Genomic DNA, 20,754 nt, shown 5'->3' with positions numbered 1-20,754 from the left:
AAATTTTTAAAAGCAGGAATCCACAGGAGGAAACCTGGTCACTTCGGCAGGATGTGTCATTCACTTCTCATGCTGCCATGATGCACGCAAACATAACGAATGATTTTGCATGATGACATAATATGGCTGCCAAACCACACTGCTCCGTAACTCTCACCTCTATCTCCTTCTCATAAAAGTCATGCACGGGGTCATGACTGTGTATCTCCCAAACGCAGCAGGGCTGTGAGAAATATTGTAATTTTTGAAATGAAAAATATATTAGTATCAAAATTAAGGGCTTGGCTGGGAACAACTGATGGTAAAGAATGTGAGTGACACTGGCAAAGACCCATTTCAGTGTCTCTGCTTATCATCTGAACCATGCAGTTTAAATTAAAAAAAAGTAATATTGACATTCAGGGTTGGAGTATTTCAGAAATGCTATAATGATTTAAAATAATTTGCTTTTGATATAATACCTTTCCCTGGGATGATTTAATTTTTTTAGGTAAACTAAAGATGATTTTTTTTCTAATCTGCATTCAATAAATAACTGTAACATCACCTCGCCATGGAAATAAAAACTCAGGTAAAAAAAATAAAATAGCAGAGTTGGAGTTAAAGAGTTAACAGTATGAAAAAGGGGATTAAAATAAAATGATGAAAAATGCCTGCCTTTTTTCAACAGTGGTTGAGTTGGAGTCTTGCCATCCTCTTCCTCATCTAGATTATGTTTAAAAAACACAAAATATAAGTTAATTGCTTTTATATTAATAAAATAATGAAAATGTAAATAGAGCACATTTATAAACAAAGCACAGTATGAAGAGAGAGTCTGCGAAAAATAATCAAGACTGAAGATAGATATTTTCTACGCTGAGTGTTGAGGATTTTTAAAAAAGCAAACATATTTTTAGACCCTCTCCAAGAGGGCCACTGATTAACACTCACCCCTAAATTTTATTCCTATGAAATTGATAAAAACGTCAGCAGGATTTTTAAACTTTTAAACTTTCATACTTGAAATCAGTTGAAGAGATTCTGACCTATGGCTTATAGAATAGAAATAGGACATTAAAGACTGACACTGCAGATAATACATAAATTTTAATCAGTGCCACTGCATCGTGGTGCAAATGACTGAAAAGTAATTTTAGAAACATAATGGAATCTGGTATTTTTAAAAATTATTCACTTGAAATAATAAGGAATTTGATCAGAGACAGTCTTTCGCTTCATTTAAAACACCAGGTTATACAGGCCTACATAAATTTATATATATGTGTGTGTGTGTGTGTGTGTATATAAAATATAAGCATATATATGTGTGTATGCATGTACTGGACCATCTGTATTTCAGTATCTGTAAGTATTTTCTTGGAGTTAACAGTTTTCCTAATCTCCGTTTTTCTCTTCATATAAGCTTCTTCTAGTTGTGTGAGGCACACAGAATTCCCGACTTGGACAGGAAAGAGTTCACTGCTCTTAAGTCAGTGGCTCTCAGGATTCCAGTATTATTGCTTTTAACTCTTTTTCTGACTATGTGAGCTTGAACTAGTTAACTCCTCACCTTCCTTGTTAGGAAGAAGGATGAAGGATACCTACCTCTTCAGATCATTATGCTGCAAGCATGAAAGCACCCATCTCAGTGCCTAGCACAAAGTAAGCATTCTGTGTGCCCCAATAACCGAGACAGACATACCAAACATCTAGGCTTATATAATAATTACACAGGAATGTTTATAATATTCTGGAGACTTCTCAAATTATATAAACTTTTCTACGGTTTCTATGCTAATTTTGAAAATAACTGGCTAGAGAGAAAATAAACACAAAATAAAATGAATGCTATTTTTGAACACTAATTTCTTATGCCTGTGATGGAACAAGAAACATTTCAATGATCACATTTGATTTTTATAGCATTAAATATTATTGTTCTTATGAAGTAGGTATTTGATACTGTCTTTGATGATAATAAAAATATATGGGCACACTGTGTATTCATTTCAAAGAGCTCAAAAAATGTCAAGGAAATCCTGACACTCAAAAATGACTTACACTAAGGCATTTAAAAGTATTAAAGGTATTTACATTTTTATAATAAAAAGGCAAGTAGTTTCCCACTCTGTAAAAATAATGACTTCACAAGACTGTGACACGCAGTCATGAGCCAACGTATGGATAATGCCCACTGCAATGTGGGAGGCACAGAGTAGATGCCTGATGATTACTAACTACTTCTTTCTTTCCCATCCTACTTTTACCTATCAATTCCTAACAGATTCTGTAAAGAAAGGATCTCCTTTAGGAAAAAGAAAATGGCAGTGCAAAAAAAAAGTAGGAGGAAATGAAAGCATGTATACCATAAACTAAAAATAAATGCAGGAATGTAAGAACAGTTATCAAATCTTTATTATAGAGTTTTGAGATGAAAGAGGAAAAAAATGATAATCAATACAGCAAAGAACTTAAAGGGGAAATGGGTATCAACTAAAGCCTCAACTACCACTACTCTAAGCATACAAGGTAAGAAAGGAAAGCAATAAAAAGCAACAGCAACGCTTCTGCATAATCTGGAAAAGATCAATTTCAAAGAGACAGGATTTGTCCAAGGTAATCAATTTCAGAAAAAGAATGGTAATTCTTTGACAGGAATCAAACAAGTATGATATGGTTTGATGATTTACAGTGCAGATTTTTCCTGTTGCGCGCCGGCTGGGGCTAGGACAGATGGAGATACTGGGCTGATCAGAGGTAGGAGAGTGAGGGTGGGAGAGTAAGATTTGGAAGTCATCCCTCTTTCCGTCTCATAAACATGACATAGGTAGATGGATGAAATTATCTGAAAACCTCATGAGATTTAGAAACCCGTGTGTGGCTTAAAACCAGGGGTAATATGTCTGCAATTACAGCCTAACAGTTCAGTAACCAAATACCAACAGCTCGTTCCTTCAAGAGACTAGAATGAGGAATAAAACTGCATTTGATTTTTTATTACATGGTTTTACTTCAACAACTCCAGGCAGTAGATGTAAAAAATATTCTGAATATCTCAACACATAAATAAAATCCCTGGTATTTAAATATCTTGATTTATAGAAAAATTAGGTAGATTATTTTTATCAATTTCATTCCTTTCAGGGTTATCTTATGCTCTGTTGCATTACTCTCAAATTATCACATTTCTTTCCAAGTTCAGATTGAACCTATGCTTCAAGCGAAATTGCGCAAAGAATAAATAAAAACATACAAGAACATATGAGAGTGTAATTAATTGGCATGTTTTCTGTTCTACAATCTACTTTAATACCTGAAAAATAGCTAGTCATTTTGCAGCCATCCATTTTACCTTATCAACTAGAAATGAGCGGTACTAATTAGAGAAGGGGTTACTTATTAAGACACGTTATACAATAAAACCCATTTCTCCCAAAATTAAACATTACCATGAATAACATCTCGTCTGAATAAAAATTACCTTTGTGTGTAACAGCTTTCTCATCAGATGGTTTTGAAGTATCTAAATCCGATTTTTTACTATACTCCATACTTAGTACCACATCCTTGACGCCAGGAGATTTCTCTTGTGATGACAATAATTCTTCTATGGACATGAAAAGTGATCAAGATGTTATCTAAATCTTGTTTTAACCATTAATGAAAACAACATGGTATAATATGAATTAAATGACAATTCACAACAAAGTTTATTATGAAATAGTAAGTTTACAAAAAATGATTTCTTATGTGAACATATGTGATCATCTGTTTTGAAAGGACTATTCACTCAAATATCTTGAGCCATAGCTAAGCAGCAGACATTTGAATCAGGTGCTGGAGAATTCATAATGAGTGAGATTCAAGGAACTTAAGAATGTGGTAGACAAACGAATGATGTATGAAATGTGAATGAACTCTACTCTCAAAGTCATTCACACATGTAAAAACTGTAAAATGTGACAAATGTTCACATACATGTTAAGATGACAGACAACACTGAAAAATTATACTCCGGACTAGAGAGCTGAAGCCAGAGGATTAAGCTCATGGTAAAAGTACCATTTCTTCATTTTTATTTTTTTAAAAGATTTTATTTATTTATCTGACAGAGAGAGAGAGCACACAAGTAGGGGGAGTTGCAGAGGGAGCGGGAGAAGCAGGCTCCCTGCTGAGCGGGGAGCCTGATGCAGGGCTCGATCCCAGAACCCTGTGATCACAACCCGAGCCAAAGGCAGATACTTAACCGACTGACCCACCCAGGTGCCCCCATTTCTTCACTTTTAAAGTACTTTTCCCATTTTCTATCTTTTGGGAAGGAGTTAGTAAACAGTTAACTTCCACCATAAAAACATGCATCACAAAGACAAACACATATGAAAATGGACCATGCACACATAATCCTCATCGCTGATTTGGGTGTATCATGAGAAAGATCAAGAGAAACAACATTACAAGAAGTACCAACACTATGCTAAGAACCTCACAAGCTGTGTCTTTACAACAACCCTTATGAAGTCAGTATAGTTTGTTTTTGTTTTTTTTTTTTAAGTTTTATTTAAGTAATCTCTACACCCAATGTGGGGCTCGAACTCATGACCACAAGATCAAGAGTTGCATGCTCTTCTGACTGAGCCAGCCAGGTGCCCCAGTGATGATGTCTGAAGAGATGAGGAAACAGAGGCTCGGAAGTCGACAGATACGCCCAGGCTGAAAGACTACCGTACTAAGAGAAAAAGGTGGGATTTTCAAAGGAGATCTGACTCCAAAGCCTCTGCTCTTAATCCTGTGCTGAACCAAATTCCTGTCTCCAAATCCTGATGATGAATAATAAGACCTCCAAAACAACTGTCATAATGATTATAAACACATGAAAACACTTTCTTAAAGTTCCGGTCACATTCAAATCTCAATAAATTACAGAACTATATATATAATTTATTAGTCAAACTGTGAAACTTTTGAGAGTGAAAGGGAACGCTACTAATTATGCAGTCTTAAGAGGTACCCTAAACCTCAGTCACTGGTAGTGCAAGAGAGAACTGAAACAGTGTTTTGCAAGGCCTACTCCAGAGGAAGAAAATGCATTTTCAGCAAGCCATACTTTTGTGTTACATGGATAAAGACTTCAAAGCGTTCCTTTCAAAACTGCACAATACCCTTAAAATGGTGGGAGGAGGGGGAGGATTACAACTGTTTAAATACATAAACAGATGACAAAAGTTCATGATGTGCCACTCAGCTATTTAGGCTTAGCTATTTTTGATGATTTAGTTAATTAATTGATAAGTGTAAAATATTAGGTATGCAATTTTCTTCAGCTTATAATATTTGTTAAACTACTAGAAAATCATTAGAGGGTATGGAATTTTCCACAGTTTTTATTAAGGTGGGTAAAAGTAAACAGTACACCTTAATTAGATTTTAAGCTTCATCTAAAAACATTTTTTTTAAATGCTTTAAAAATTACAAAGTTGGAGAAGAGATTAGTGTCAGGGATTAATGATGGCGGAAAGACAAAGAGCCTCTGGGGGCTTAAAGGGGTAGCGCAAGGGAGATCTTTGCGGTGATCGAACAGTTCTGTATATTAAATGTGGTGGTTACATGAATCAACCACATGTGTTACGTGGCAGAGAACTCTACACATGTTCATGCACACATGCACACACAAGTGTAAGTAATACTACTGGAATCTGAATAAGGTAGGTAAATTGTCCCAATGTCAATTTCCTGGTTATGACATATAACGATAGATAGCAAGATGTTATCATTGGGAGAAATAGATGAAGGGTACATAGGACCTGTCTACTATTTCTAACGTCTTATGAATCTATAATTACTTCAAAATGAAAAAGTTAAAAAAAATGATTCATAATTCATAGGGTCTTATCTCTAGACAGAGTAAATGCTATCACCAAGTTTAGTTTTTCATTATTAGTACAACTCTGTGTAAAGAAGCATGACCTTCGTGACCATGAAAATGTCTGATGATTTAGCAGTCATTAACATTTTATCCTCTATTTTATTTATCATGTGTTTTTACAAATTTGGCCAATCTAAAACCAAAACTAATGCTTGTTTCTCTTAAGCTTTAGATGATTTAGACTGAATTTTATTCTCTCTGTTAGTAATCACCAGCCATCATCCAGGTTGGTACAAACTGGTGGAGCCAAACAGATCTGATCTTCGTGTGCCACACAGTAAGGACATGACTGAACTGACGGTGAATGTTAAAGTTACTGAAGAATATGTGAGAATGACATGTAATTTTCTAATAAAGTCACTTCTATTTTTAAACTAAAAAACTTATTCAAGCAAGATTTACCTTGTCCTTGAAGATGAGATATATCCAGACCCTCTTTTAGGCGGATAACCACTACTCCATATTGTATGTCAAAGGCGTCACTATAAGAGGGAGAAAAAAGTTAAAAAAAAAAAAAAAAAATCACAAAAATGTTTGTGTCTTCCTCTATAAAATGAAGGCATAAGAGATGATTTCTCTTTCAGCTTTACATGTCTGATTTTTAAAATATGCTTTTAAAAATACAGTGAGGCCTATATGATGTCGGTTTCAAATCCTATATCATTCCCTTACCTTTTTTCTGTAATACTCTTAAAAACCTCCTAAATGTATATCTTTGTAGTATTGATACTCTACCTACACCAGCCATTTAAAAACAGTGCCTGTACTAATATCACATCCTATCAGAAACAAACTAAAATTATAGAAAAATAATGTCAGTTTCCCACCATACTTTATTTAGGCTTATACCCTTAAAGTCAAGATAAATACATGAAAACAAAGAAAAGACATTCTACTGAGAATGCGAACAGGCTGGACAGTATAAAGGGATCACTTCTGAAAGGAGTCAGTGTAATTTTTTTTTAATTCTTGAGCCAGTGTATTTTAAAGCAATTCTTACATTTTACAGAAACGGTTTAATAAGTAGTCCAAAGATTTTATATGTATTTGTAGGCATTATTCATATATCCTTTTTTAAGTTTTTTAAACACACATGGGACATCCTATAACACACACAAAATACATTAAAACCCCAAAGACAACTCTAAAACCACACTTCAGTGCTGAAAACTTTGTTGAAACCATGAATCATGTAGATCCAAGATCTTCTCAAATCTACTGCAAGAATTACAAATTCCTAAACTTCAGGTTGTTCCCCAGAGTGTAACAGGCTTAACTTTTATCTTTCATTATTATTTTTACTTGTTCTAGCAACGAATATTCATTATATACAAAAAAGTGATATATTATCTATAGTTATATGTAACAAAAAGAAAATGCTAAAAGCTGGAAAAAAAATCAAATTTTGGTTCCTACTGACACACAGAAAAACATGTATCATTGTAATAGGTCTTTTATTGGTGTTTTGGTGTTTTGTTTTTTTTAAATCATGGGGAGACAATTTTGGCCTCATTCCTATAATGAATTAACTAAGGTCTAAAGAGATTCATTGGAAAAAGAAATTAATGGACATATTAACCTACCCCGCTGTATACTGAAAGACCTAACACTAGCGAGGAGTAACTACAAGTATTTAAAAAATAGTTAATAAATCACAAGTGAATTAAAATCGATTTGATTCAAGAAAAGCCAGGGAATACAGATTCCTGAGTTTACTTTGGATTAAAATTGGTAAATGCTTTTGCTATCAACTATAGGGATTTCTATAAGCTATTTAATTTCTCTAAGCTATAAAAAGTGATTTGGAGTTTCAGACCTTCCATGCTATCACTAGGCACAGTAAATAAAGTAAACCTCAATTGCTCAAAATATTTATAATCACAACCAAAACTAAAGTGTTACAAGATAAAAGGATAAGCAATATCATTGTTTTAAAACTGCCATCAATCTCCAACGGCCCTGGAAACCCGAGAGCATTATTTTACCTTTCATTTAATTGCTGCCTGCTGTACAATACTGAGAGTAACACTTGACTCTCAAACATGCACGTCAGTTCCTACAAGATCAGAGTCAGAAAGAACCCTTTCTTCCAGTGTTTCCCTATGAGCAACTACAACTAACAGTGTAAAAATTATTTGCAAAAATGTCGCTTTTTCTATTTTCTATGGTAATTATTCCATCTCACTGGTCTTTCATCTTGAGAAAGAAAAAGCAAAGCCCGTGGAGGATGGCCCACATGACTTAATCTTTCTTCTACACTGTCCTTCCTTTCCAAATCCCCAAATATACAAAGTACACAGGTCAGATTAGAAAAGCAGGACGAAATCATGCTTACAAAAAAGTAATAACCCCAAAGCCAAAGAGCAGTTGCAGCACCTGAAGAACCAGCAGAGCCTTAATTTTACTAAAAGCATTTTAAGAATTAACTTGGGAAAACTTATACATTGTATACTTTACTAATCAATATAAAGAGATGTTTTAAAAAGGACAGTATGACATCTGGTTACTCCTTCAAAGTTATTTCAAGGTAGCTATGAAAACAAAACTATCCTATGTGATACAGGTAAGTAATTATGGTTCCAACGAGAGTTCCAGTAAGGGAAATAACTCTTGTGAGTTAAGGGTAATCAGGTCAAACTTCAGAGAAATTAAGATTTGAATCTGGTCATAAGAGCTACTTTGCCAAACAAAATTTTTTTTTTTTTAAAAAGGACAATTGTTTGTACATAAAGGAATACTTTGTAAGAACGAACGAACTGTTCTGTTTTACCAGCAGCTGTAATAAGAAAAAACTATTCTTCAATCAAGAATGGTAGTGTGGGGCACCTGGCTGGCTCAGTGGGTAGAGCATGTGACTCTTGATCTCCGGGCTGTGAGTTCGAGCCCCACGTTGGGTGGAGAGGTAACTTAAAAAAAGAATGGTGGTATGATGGACTCTTAGCTATTGAGAATAGAGGGTTACCAGAGGGGAGTCGCGAGGGGGAATGGGAGAAAGAGGGGATGGGGATGAAGGAGTACCTTATCACGATGAGCACTGAGTGATGTAGAGAACTGTTGAATTTACTATATGGTACACCTGAAACTAATATAACACTGTATATTAACTATATTGGAATTAAAAAACGTAAGCATTTGTGGATTAAACAGATACGTTCATAAAAAATCAACTGTAACATAAACAGACTAAAATCAGAAAGAGAAATAAAAAGACAAAGTAACAAAAAGAATAAAAAGAATGCATTAGACAATCTATACAAAGGCAGCTGAAGGCATGTAAAACAAAACTATGCTCTCTGATAAATAGCATTCATTTGAAATACCGCTAAGAAGTGAATAGCAGACTCAGAACTTACACTCAAGAGGGTAGAAAAGCAAAGCATGTAAGCACAATAAAAAAAAGAAATGTAGATGAGCTAATGCATATATCAAACAATTAACTGCAAAATCAGTTTCCAAGGAGAGCAAACCAAAACCTCTGAGGGTGGTATCAGTGATATGCTTTTCTCAGCTCCAGATACTATAACGATGTAACAGAAGGCGAGAGGTCTGACAACCCTGGGGAAATCCACTCAGCAATAGCTATAAGGATACGAGAGAGCTTCCTAACTTAAATGGGAAGCCAGCTGATTCTTTTTCATTCTTATGCTTCTACTAGAAGAGACTAATATGAGAAACAGCCTTTACAAACCAGTGAAGGCTTCAAAAAACCAGTTCAAGTTTTCATTTTCTGAGCCAAGTTACTGTGTTAAAAGGATACTTACTGAAATATGTTTATGTACATATCCACATCCCTCACATCTGCTTGCAACCAATCTTTCTTAAATCCGAGGACGAGTGTGTTTGGCTTCATACGCCCAAGACCAGCAGCCTAAAATACAGGAAAAACACAACTTTGAAGATATACCATCCAGCAAAATATTTTTTAAAGGATCAAATCCTCCAATGGACAGGCTATAAACATTTTTAAACTGTACACCCTTAATAAACTATATAGATTACATTGATCACATACTACTTATGCTTAACCATATACAAAAACTGAAGATAAATGCTTTAAAAATTCTAAATGGACATTTTCATACTCTTATGATTTGCCAAAATTTCTGTATTTTTAGTAAGAAAAAGATAATAAAATATATCTAATCTTTCATAAAAATCATAATGATACAGTGGTATTCTTAAGTAGCTATTTTGATAGCCATTAACACCCAGAAGCAAAAGTCCCAATAGAAGAGAAGCATTACTGGTTGCAGTTGTGAATCACAACAACACTGAATTTTGACTTCTACCAATCATGCCCAACTTTCTCCTGAGAAGTGGCTAATTTTCTTCCTCAACTCTTCCATCAAAATATTTTTTGTGCAACTTCATCAAGAGTTGCAATTCAATATGCTTAACATATCCCCTAATCCCATCAATCTCTTCTTTTGTAGATAGTAAAACACACTGATTTTTGAACTCCAGTATCTATTTGCAAAGCCCTCTCGGAGCCCCAAACAAAAATTCTCTAACCATAAAAGAAGTAATTACCTATTTCTTGCCTCCCTCCAGGTCCTGGTAACATCTAATATACTTCTGTCACTTGAATTTGCTTATCCTCAATGTTTCATGTAAGTGTAATCATACAGTGTTTGTCCCTTGTGACTGGTTTATTTAGCACCATGTCTTCCAGGTTCATCCACGTTACAGTATCTATCAGAACTACATTCTTTTCTGTGGCTGAATGATATTCCAGTTTGTGAGTAGCACATTTTGTTCATCCATTCATCTGTTGATGGACGTTCACATTGTTTCCACCTTTTGGCTACCGTGAGAAATGCTATCAACACTGGCATACAAAAATAACAATCTCTTTGGCCCCCTGCTCCAATTTCTTTGGGTGTATGTCAAGGTGTAGAATTGCAGGTCATACGCAGATTCCACGCTGTGCTGAGGAACCACTGAACTGTTTCTCACAGCAGCTACAGCATGCTATGAGCCCACCAGCAAGGCACGCATTTCAATTTCTCCACATCCTTGGCAACCCCTGTGATTTCTGGTGGGGGGGTGGGGGCAAGGTGGGGTGTTTTAAATTATAGATATCCTGGGAGTGTAATGTTATCTCATTGTGATTTTGATATGCATTTCCCTAATGACTAAGGATACTGAGCATCTCTTCATGAGCTTATTAGCTATCTTCAGATCTTCCTTGGAGAAACGTTTACTCAGATCCTTAGTGGATTTTCAACTGGGTTGTCAGTCTTTTTCTTCCTGTTTTAGGAGTTCTTGTATTCTGGATATTAAACTTCATCAGATGTATGATTTACAAGTATTTTCTTCCATTCTGTGCCTTTCACTTTCTTGATAATGTCCTTTGATGCATGAAAATTTTTAATTTTGACGATGTCCAATTTATCTACTTTTTTCTTTTGTTGCTCATGCTTCTGGTGTCATATCTAAAAATACACTGCCAAATCCAAGGTCATGAAAAATTACCTCTACATTTTCTTCTAAGAGTTTTATGGCTTTAGCTCCTATATCGCTGATGTATTTTGAGTCAATTTTTGTGCATGATGTGAGGTCACATTTACTTTTTTTATTTTTTAAGGAAACTCTACTTCCAATGTGGGGCTCAAACTCATGAACCAGAGATCAAGAGCCACATGTTCTACCAGCTGAGTCAGCCAGGCACCCCCACACTCAAGTTTTTAAACATGACATACTTAAATCATGTTTTGCAAAGATTAAATTAATCCCAGTATATATTAAGTGCTGACCACGGGTCAGACACTGTCCTAAGGACCTGGGATAATTAGAAATATTCTTAACCACATAAAACTTAAATTCATTCTCAAAACATTTGCTCCATGCACAGGTTTCTTCCAAAAAATAAGATTATTTTCCCACTCAATATTAAAACCACCCACAGATAAAAAAAATAATCATTACTGTTTTTTATAACTATCTGTTAGGTACGAAGATAGCCACTAACCACAAAGTTTTGTTTTTGTTTGTTTGTCTGGTAAAAGAAAAACAAGAAACATTAAGTTTTAGAGTTTTTTTTTTTTTTAAAGAACTAAGCCACAAGATAACCAGTAACTTTTTGATGGCACAAAATATTATTATTCTCTTTTTATTTTCTTTTTCATCACAAACTTTTGTCACAATCTTATTATAATTAAAATGTTTTATTTTTATAAAATTAACAATAACATCCTGCAGCACTCTGTGCTCGTTTCAACTTCATTATTTCAATCCCTTTCCCTTGAATGACTGAGCAAAGAAATTTCAAATGTATCACTCATCCCTAAATCCTTTGTAAATTCTAATCAAAGTAGCTATTCAGTCAGAAGTAATGTTTTCAGTTTCCATAAAACATCATGTGTTTTAAAGAATAATTTATTCCTGAAAATATGTCTTCTCTGGAACAGACTTATTGGTTCATAAAAAATCAGTTTTTCATGGAATTCCATAAATGAAACCAATTAGGCAGAATGCAGTCCTTTGAAGCTCATCTCTAGTTTCAAACATTACTGTGTTATTTGTTTCTTTGACTCTGTAGCAATGTTTTCTGTGCACCTTCCACCACAACTTGCTGATGAGAAATGTGTTTAGTTTGTTATCATATTTTTCTGGACATTATCATAACCATTTTTTTTTTGAGGGAGGGATAGAGCACAGAGGGAGAAGCTGACTCCCAGCTGAGTAAGGAGCTCGATGTGGGGTTTGATCCCAGGACCCTGAGATCATGACCTGAGCCAAAGGCAGACGCTTAACCGACTGAGCCACCCAGGCGCCCCTATTACGAACCGGTCTTACTGCAGCAGAAAGAACCACTTACATCCACAATGGCACATGGCTTTTATTTTTACATTTCACTATTAAGTAACAACATTTCCAAACATTACGCTTATCTATTTAAATGTAGTTAAGTACTGCTGTGAGAGTTGTATTACTTCAAAAATCAGTGAAAAAGAAAACTTGTAGAGTTTGGCTCCATGTCCTGGATGGTTAAAATGTTCAGCTAATAGTGATGGCTTTAAATTATCATTAGTAATATTTCATGGCTCCACACAGATTTAGGATGTGGCTATAGAATCTGGACATAATTTATATTTCAAATATTCTTATTGGCAATGTGACATTATTTTGGTCTACTTATTTTAGAATAATTTAAAAGAAATTACTGTTTACCTCAAAATGTGGCTGATGAAGGGGAAGGTGCCAGAAACACTCAGCATATATTACAGAGTATACCTCTAGGCTATTTTTGTCCCGGAAAAAGGTAGTTATGTCTTTAATGAGACTCTGAATGAGATCCACTTGATTTAAAGGACATTCATATTCTGTAATCTGATTTTTAAGTAAGAACAATAGGTTTTTGCTCTTTGAAATGAAGGTTTAAAATTGGATTGACAGTTTAGTGGTTCCTGCCATTAAAAACAGAAAAAAAAAAAAAAAAAGAAATGAAAAATCCAAATACATAAAAGAGTCAGCAGCAGTGCTAATGTGTCACTGCCAAAGGGCTCCTTAAGCAAGCTACTGGTAAGACTGCCTCTTTTTAAAAAAGTGAATCTCAAGTTTTAATGTGGAAGTTGGATACTTAAATGCTAATTTAAAGATAAATAAATGCTTATCATTAGTAACTAGATAAAGGAGGGACATAGAAATGAAAAGTTAGAGAGGAAGGTATAGTAAAGCCTATGAAAACCATCTAAAAACATCTCCAAGATTATAACATAAGTCTGAAGAAACAAATCAACATACAAAAAACTATTTTGACAAAGATTATAAACCTCTAACAGACATACAGGCATTCGCGGTTTTATGTAACAGATTTCCAGAAGGTACGAAGGAAAGAGAAATACTGCCAGTGACAATTTACACCAAGATGTCAGTGATTAATTCTCCTATCTGTAAGTTTATTTTACACAGACAGCTCTGCTACTAGAATAAAGTCAAGCTCTTGGGCATCTCTGTCAAGTGCTTGTATATGCCAGGTTTATAGGACAGTCTCAGAATACCACTGTTCGATGCATCCCACCTTTGCTCCATACTGCTGAAAGACCCACTGGGTTGAGCATGTTAGCTTGTGAGTGATGGGGATAATGGACCCTAGCTCTCATCAACAGTGTCATTTTAACTGCAGACACCCTTAAAGACAGAGGTCCTCGAAATGTAGGACCTGGACTGTCTGAGGAGCACCTGTCAAGTTACGGAACGGCAAACTCTCTGGACTCATTGCAGACCTACTAAATCATTCCAAAGGTGGGGCCCAGCAGTCTGTTCTAACAAGTCCACCAGGTGATTCTGATGCATGCTCAAGTTTAGGAACCACTGCTCTAAGGAAGTAATTTCCTTCATTTCCAACATAACATTTATTAAATACTAATAAAGAAATGTTATAGAAATGTTCCTATAAATTGTACAAAAGCAAGTAAGATTTACCCACTAGAAACAACCCTATGACCAGAGGTAGGATTTTACTTGAAAAAATAAAAATTTTGCATAGAAAAGTGAATAATCAATCACGTACCCACTACCTAAAGAAAATAAACATGACACACTTCAAACACCGTATGTTTCCTTCTCATGCCCTCTTTGTATTTTTACTATGTATTCCATTATTTAGGCATACATACATATACATTTTTAATTTATAAAGATTTATAATTTTATAGCATCTCCGTATCATTCCTTTTAGCTTGCTATTCTCCTTAAGGCTTTTTGTTTTTGAGGTTTATCCCTGTTGCTATGTGGAATTCCACTGCATGGTTATACCATTATCTTTAAAACTGTGACTGATGGTTGTTGAAGTTACTTCCAGTTCTTTGTCATTACTACAAACAGTACTGCTCCGTAGTTTCATATAACCTTCTTTACGCGTGTAAAACTTTCTCTAAGGTACACATGTAAGAACAGCATCTCCTAGGATGCCCACAGTTTCCAATTTGCAGGACACTGCCAGGCTGCTGACCAAAATGGTTGATCCATCTACGTTATTACAGCAGTGCAGAGATTTCCAAGTGCTCTCATTGCTCCCAGCACTTGGAGGTGGCAGACCAAACTCTGGTCAGTCTAGTGAGTATGGAGTACACGTGTATTGTGGTTTTGATTTTTACTTCTGCTGTTTATGTCTCCTCTTCTTTTCCTCTATTTTTGCTCCTTTTTTTCCCCCCTCTTACCAATTGACACTATTTCTTTACATAATCTGGGCCATATTCATTTCCTAGTAACATGTTGTCTCTCTGGCCTGTGGCTTCCTTTTTTGTTTTCATGTTTTTTTTTTTTTTTTTTAAGAAGCACAAAGTTCTAAATTTTAACTAAAGAATAACTTATCTCTTCTTCATAGTTCAACTTTCTCTGTCTCATTTTAAAATATCCTTCCCTAGTCCAAGTCATAAAAGTATTCTGTATCTTCTAGTAGCCTAAAAATTTGCCTTTCATATTCCTTAATCCATCTGGAAATAGTTTTTGTGCAGTCTTTGGAAGGATCTGTTACATTATTTTTTTACACAGATAACTGTCCCAGACCATCCTGGATTTAATGCTACCTCAGTCATGTATTAAATTTCCTATACGAGGGGCTCTATTTCTCCTGTTTTGTTTCGTTAATCTAATTATCACTACTTCAATACCACTATGTCTTAATTATGGTAGTTTATGATAAGGCTTTATATCTGCCAAAGAAAGCCCACTTCCATCCCTTATTATTCTTGAGGATCACCTAAGATATTCTTACCCTTGTGCTTGTCAAGTGTGAGAAATGTGAAACATTCAAACAGAAGGGGCACAGATGACAGCACTCTGAGCCTCCCACCTCTGCTTTAACAAAGCAACTCCACAATTAGCACAGTGAATGGGCTTCTAGTTAAGCTTTCCTTGGAAGAAAGGGGTTCGTACAAAAATAGGATGGCAAGGGGCGCCTGGGTGGCTCAGTCGTTAAGTGTCTGCCTTCGGCTCAGGTTATGATCCCAGGGTCCTGGGATCAAGCCCCACATTGGGCTCCCTGCTCAGCGGGAAGCCTGCTTCTCCCTCTCCCACTCCCCCTGCTTGTGTACCCTCTCTCGCTGTGTCTCTCTCTATCAAATAAATAAATAAAATCTTAAAAAAAAATAGGATGGCAAATACTATCTCAGTCCATTTATTTCTTCCCACAACCTTTAGGGCTGATTGAGGAAATTAAGTTTCGGAGAAGTTGAGTAACTTGCTCAGCAAAAATTCATAATAAGGAAGTGGCAGTGCTAGCATTTAAATCCAGGACTAATTCCAAATCCCATGTAACTACTGTGTCACACACAAAACTGAAAGTGAAGTCTATGTTTAGTAAAGAAATAGTGAGAAATACGGTAAGGAACTAGAATTTTTAAAAAATTACATAAGGACTGCCATTACTTAACACTTAAAACAACAACAACAACAACAAACCCAGTGAGGTATAGCAGCAGAAAATGAGGGGGAAATACCTTAGGGAAATAGGCTAAGATAATTTCCAGACAGGTTTTCCCCTGTCAGCCAACAGCACATTATCTCTATAGTTCCTTAAGTGCTCAGATTACACAAATCTTAGTAGTAATAAAGATATTTGAAAAGATATACCATTTTTATTAATATGAAGAATGACACCTAGAAGACAAAAGGTTTTAAAGCTTACCCAAAACTCAAATTTTGTTATTTGAGAGGTGTAACGTATTTACCTGCATCAAATATTGTGCACCTTCTCTCAAATCATCTGCATGTACTGGAGCATAAAAAGCCTTCATCTTGTTTTTGATAAGCCACCGCTGATATCTGGCTTGATCAACGCACATCTCTTTCATGGCTTGTCTTCGAGGGCCCTTTGGAGAAGAATATTAATAATGCCTTTAACTGAAAGATAATGCAGTCCGCACTTAAGAAAATCACCATTACACTAGCTTAAACAAGGTGCCTAAACCTTGGGGATGGGAAAGAAGTAGGACAACAACATTTTCTTTTCTTTTTTTTTTTTTTTTAACATTTTATTTTCATGTCAATGAATTCTTTCTGTAGATTATGACAAGGTACGGTTGATGGAACAGTTAAGGCACAGGAGGCAGCGTGAAAAGGGAGAAGAGAAGATGAAGAAATACATACTGAAATATAAATAGGAAGTTTTCAATACACTAAGTAAATAAGCGAAATTAGAAATTATTGAAAATGGAGAAGAGATCACATGGAGAAAAATAAGAGCCTTCTGTTTTTCTACAAAAAGTTTCCCAGCTTATTTTTCATTTGTCCCCAATGTCTGAGTTATTAATTCTCAGGAACCTGAAAATGCAAGTTTGCTGTAAAATATAAATGCAGTTTTTTCTTCATACTTCTGTTAAATGATGAAGAACAGAATTAAGGAAATGAGATTTTCAACTTGCAATTCTATTTTGATCCTTGCAAGCAACACATAAAATGTGTTATATGCAAATGTATATAAAGCAAAAATCTAAAACTAGGTTTAAAAGTACGCCTTAATTGTTCATGAAAAAGTAAAGGACAAATACAATTTGTTTTTCCTGGTAGGAAAATTGCCCCATTTGTAATTTCCTGCGGTCAAAACCCCAACCTGAACTGATCAACTTGGAAACAAACTGAAAAACTCTACCAGTCCTATGGGGGACCTGGGGCCAGTGTGTCCATGTTCTCGGCCAGACGCGACTTTGACTTTGTGACTATACAAGCAGAAGATCAACCCTAGCAGGAGCTGAGACATGGGGCATCCAACACACATTTCTAATGAGATAAACAAAACAGTTTGGAACAAAAGCTGATCTGACAAATACTCCAATTTCTCATGCAGAACAGGTGAACCATCATCTAGCAATTCTTTTCAAGAGCCAAGATGCCAAAAATAGAAAACTACTTTTGGGTGAAATGTTTACCACTTTTCTTTAAAGATTTTATTTATTTATTTGACAGAGAGACACAGCGAGAGAGGGAACACAAGCAGGGGGAGTGGGAGAGGGAGAAGCAGGCTTCCTGCAGAGCAGGGAGCCCGATGCGGGGCTCCATCCCAGGACCCCGAGATCATGACCTGAGCCGAAGGCAGACGCTTAACGACTGAGCCACCCAGGCGCCCTACCACTATTTTTAGTAATGTTAGTACTCATGATTAAAACACAAATGAACAGGCAATTAACAGTGTTCAAACTTGGAAATTCAGCATTCACTCTGTTCTTCTTATGTACTGGAATGCTAGATATTTACCACCATTCATCTACCTCCTCGAACCTCTTTTTTCTTTGGGTAGTAAATGTTCCCAGTGTTCTCAGAACACTATGAGAAATATTAGTAAGAAAATACACATACTGTATTTCATTTAGATTCCTTAGTTATCAAGAAGCTACTTTTCTTAGCCAAACCATTCTATAAGAGAAATATAGTTTGGTAAAATCTCATAATAAATAAGAGAAAGAACAAAGATTTAAAATTCTAAAATCTTTTCTAAAATGAGGTTTTGAGACAGTAATAGAGGCAATAATATTTTGAAGAAAATAACTAACTTCAAAAAAACCCCAAACTCAACAGATTTATCTTGTCAAATCGTTTCATACCTAGAAAGCCCCACAAATTACAAATTATATACACAGAGCAAAAAATGTTTTAATATAAAAAAAAACAATACAAACACTTACCATATGTACATGACTACAGATCATCAAACCAACATTTTTTGTGAAATCATGAACAAGATGAAGTAAAGCTGGGCGTGAGTTTGGAGCACCTGTCATAACAAGACACTGTGGCCTAATTTAAGATTAAAAAATAAAACAAAATTAGAGAAGTTTAGATTTTTGAGAACATGGACGTTTTTAAGTTACTTCTCTTAAGAATGTATTATTACACTAGAATCTCCTTCATGCAACTGTCCTCAGGACATAGGCCACAGGATGCTCAAAAGAAGAGGACTTTTAACCAGGGTTTCTTAGTATATGAGAAATGCAGAAACAAAAACTTCTTGGACCTAACATCATGCAAAATGTCCTTCTAAAATAATTGGTAATGTTATACATCAAGATTCTGGTAGGTATTATAGGAAGACACACAATAGTTAAAATATATTAAATATATGTAAACAACTTTTCATCTTCTAAAGGTAGTAAGTATTCCAGTTCTTTCACAGAGTTCACAAAACTTCCTAAGAGCATTGCCTTCCCTTCATGTACAAACAGGTCACCTTCCTTCTTGGCTTGATCACATTATAGTGATTTCTACTTCATAATATCAGCTCTCTCTAATCTAGCTTAATTTCAATGGCAACTGTCATATCAGTAAAATCACTACAGTTGATGTGAAGGTTTCTATTTGAAGTAAAAGTTTTAATTCTAATTAATTATGGTGAAAATCAAAACTAAATTCAATTGCCTTTGTAGACACAAGATAGTGGCATGACTTTCACATATTCTTAACTCTTGATTTAGCTAACTAGAAACGGAGATCAATGTTATTTTCTGAAAAAATATTCAAGTACCCATTTTATAAGTTCAAACATTACCATAAATTCTTTAAAACAAGACTTCATATAATTAAAATAAACTTTAACAAAAAGTAAACTAAAAGTTCTGACTTAATCACTAAATTAAATGTTAGGGTAGTTCCTAACATCATAAAATAAGCATGAAAACTTGAATAAAGATCATAAAAAAACAGAACAAAACAAAAACTAACCTATTCAGAATTTTAGCAAGCTATCTGAAAAACCAGTCCTGTCTGGGAGAATGGCTTTGGGGGAATCCAACATGACATCATCCTCTATGGCCCAGACTGCTCACCTCCCCATCTAAGCTTTAGCAGGTTAAATAGCTCCCCACATAGAAATTACATAATTCCTAGCCTGCCTGGTAGCTTACAACTGACCCTCTGAGTGACTTACAGCCCATTTCCTCTAAAAAGGAAGCTGGCTACCCTCCACACTTTGTTTCCCTTTCCTGTAAGCTACGCCATGGATGTGGTGATGACTTTGACCACACTGACAAAAACACCTGCTAGGAAATGGCAGACTGACAAGATACAGGGAATGTGGGACCTGAATGAGCAAATGCAGCAAATCCGCCCACCATAAACCATCCACACGTAACAGTGATGTCCGTCTTGTAGAGCCACTGCATAATCCAGCTTTTTTTTAATGGTAGTTTAACGTACACTTTAACATAACCTATACTACAATTAAATAACTGGTAGTCCCTATCTTTACTAAATGGTAAATATACCACAAAAGCTTAATTTGGTATAGTTGTATCATGCCAAAAAAGTATGGTATGAAATATATTAGAGATGACAACGAGTAACAATGACAGAGTGTAAACATGTTTCATTTTAACTCCTTCCTCAAAAAATGCCATCATATAATGGGATTTTTAAGGCATAAAACCCACAAAAATATGAACAGGAGAAAACACAGTAGTATGGAAATACTGAAAACCAGAGATCAGATGGAAGACAAATCAGGAAGTGGCTAAATCCTAAAGCCTATGAGAAAGCTGTGAAGCTACCTGATTTTATGCCTTAAAAAAAAAAAATCACCAAAATGCCTATAAGTTAGAGGTAATAGGTGCCTCTGGAAGAGGAAGGGGCTATGTATTAAAGAGACCAAAGTAAGAAACAGTGGTTTAAACTCTGCACAAGAAACCACTAGATAGAACCAAATCATTTCTATCACTATGATGAACAAGTATCTCTGTCCTTCCCCAACTGTGTTAGGCTAGGGCTTATTTGCCAGAAAGGGCCTCAAAACCACAATGAGGTATCACCTCATAATACTCAGAACGGCTAGTACCAAAAAGACAAAAAGTAAGTGAGGATGTGGAGCAAAGGGAGCCCTCATGCACTGGTGTTTGGGGAATGTAAATTGATGCTGC

The 20,754-nt window shown here is 35.3% G+C and overlaps 1 protein-coding gene across 1 annotated transcript in view; it reads right to left on the bottom strand.

The window, feature by feature from the left end:
• Positions 1-20,754, bottom strand: part of SLC12A2 (solute carrier family 12 member 2) — a 103,754-nt gene that overhangs the window by 10,744 nt on the left and 72,256 nt on the right. Inside the window, exons 16-21 of the mRNA XM_028103478.2 lie at positions 18,532-18,643; positions 16,582-16,722; positions 9,667-9,773; positions 6,308-6,387; positions 3,464-3,589; positions 658-705 (exon numbers count right to left, since the gene is read on the bottom strand). Coding sequence (XP_027959279.1) covers positions 658-705; positions 3,464-3,589; positions 6,308-6,387; positions 9,667-9,773; positions 16,582-16,722; positions 18,532-18,643 — 614 coding nt within the window. The remainder of the gene's footprint in view (positions 1-657; positions 706-3,463; positions 3,590-6,307; positions 6,388-9,666; positions 9,774-16,581; positions 16,723-18,531; positions 18,644-20,754) is intronic.

This window comes from Eumetopias jubatus, unplaced genomic scaffold (genome assembly GCF_037043125.1).
Source record: "Eumetopias jubatus isolate StellerSeaLion01/CBP00866 unplaced genomic scaffold, mEumJub1_p1.0 scaffold_5, whole genome shotgun sequence".
Lineage (NCBI taxonomy): Eukaryota > Metazoa > Chordata > Mammalia > Carnivora > Otariidae > Eumetopias > Eumetopias jubatus.
Note: the sequence above shows the minus strand (reverse complement) of the source record. Positions and strands in the feature narration are given on the sequence as shown.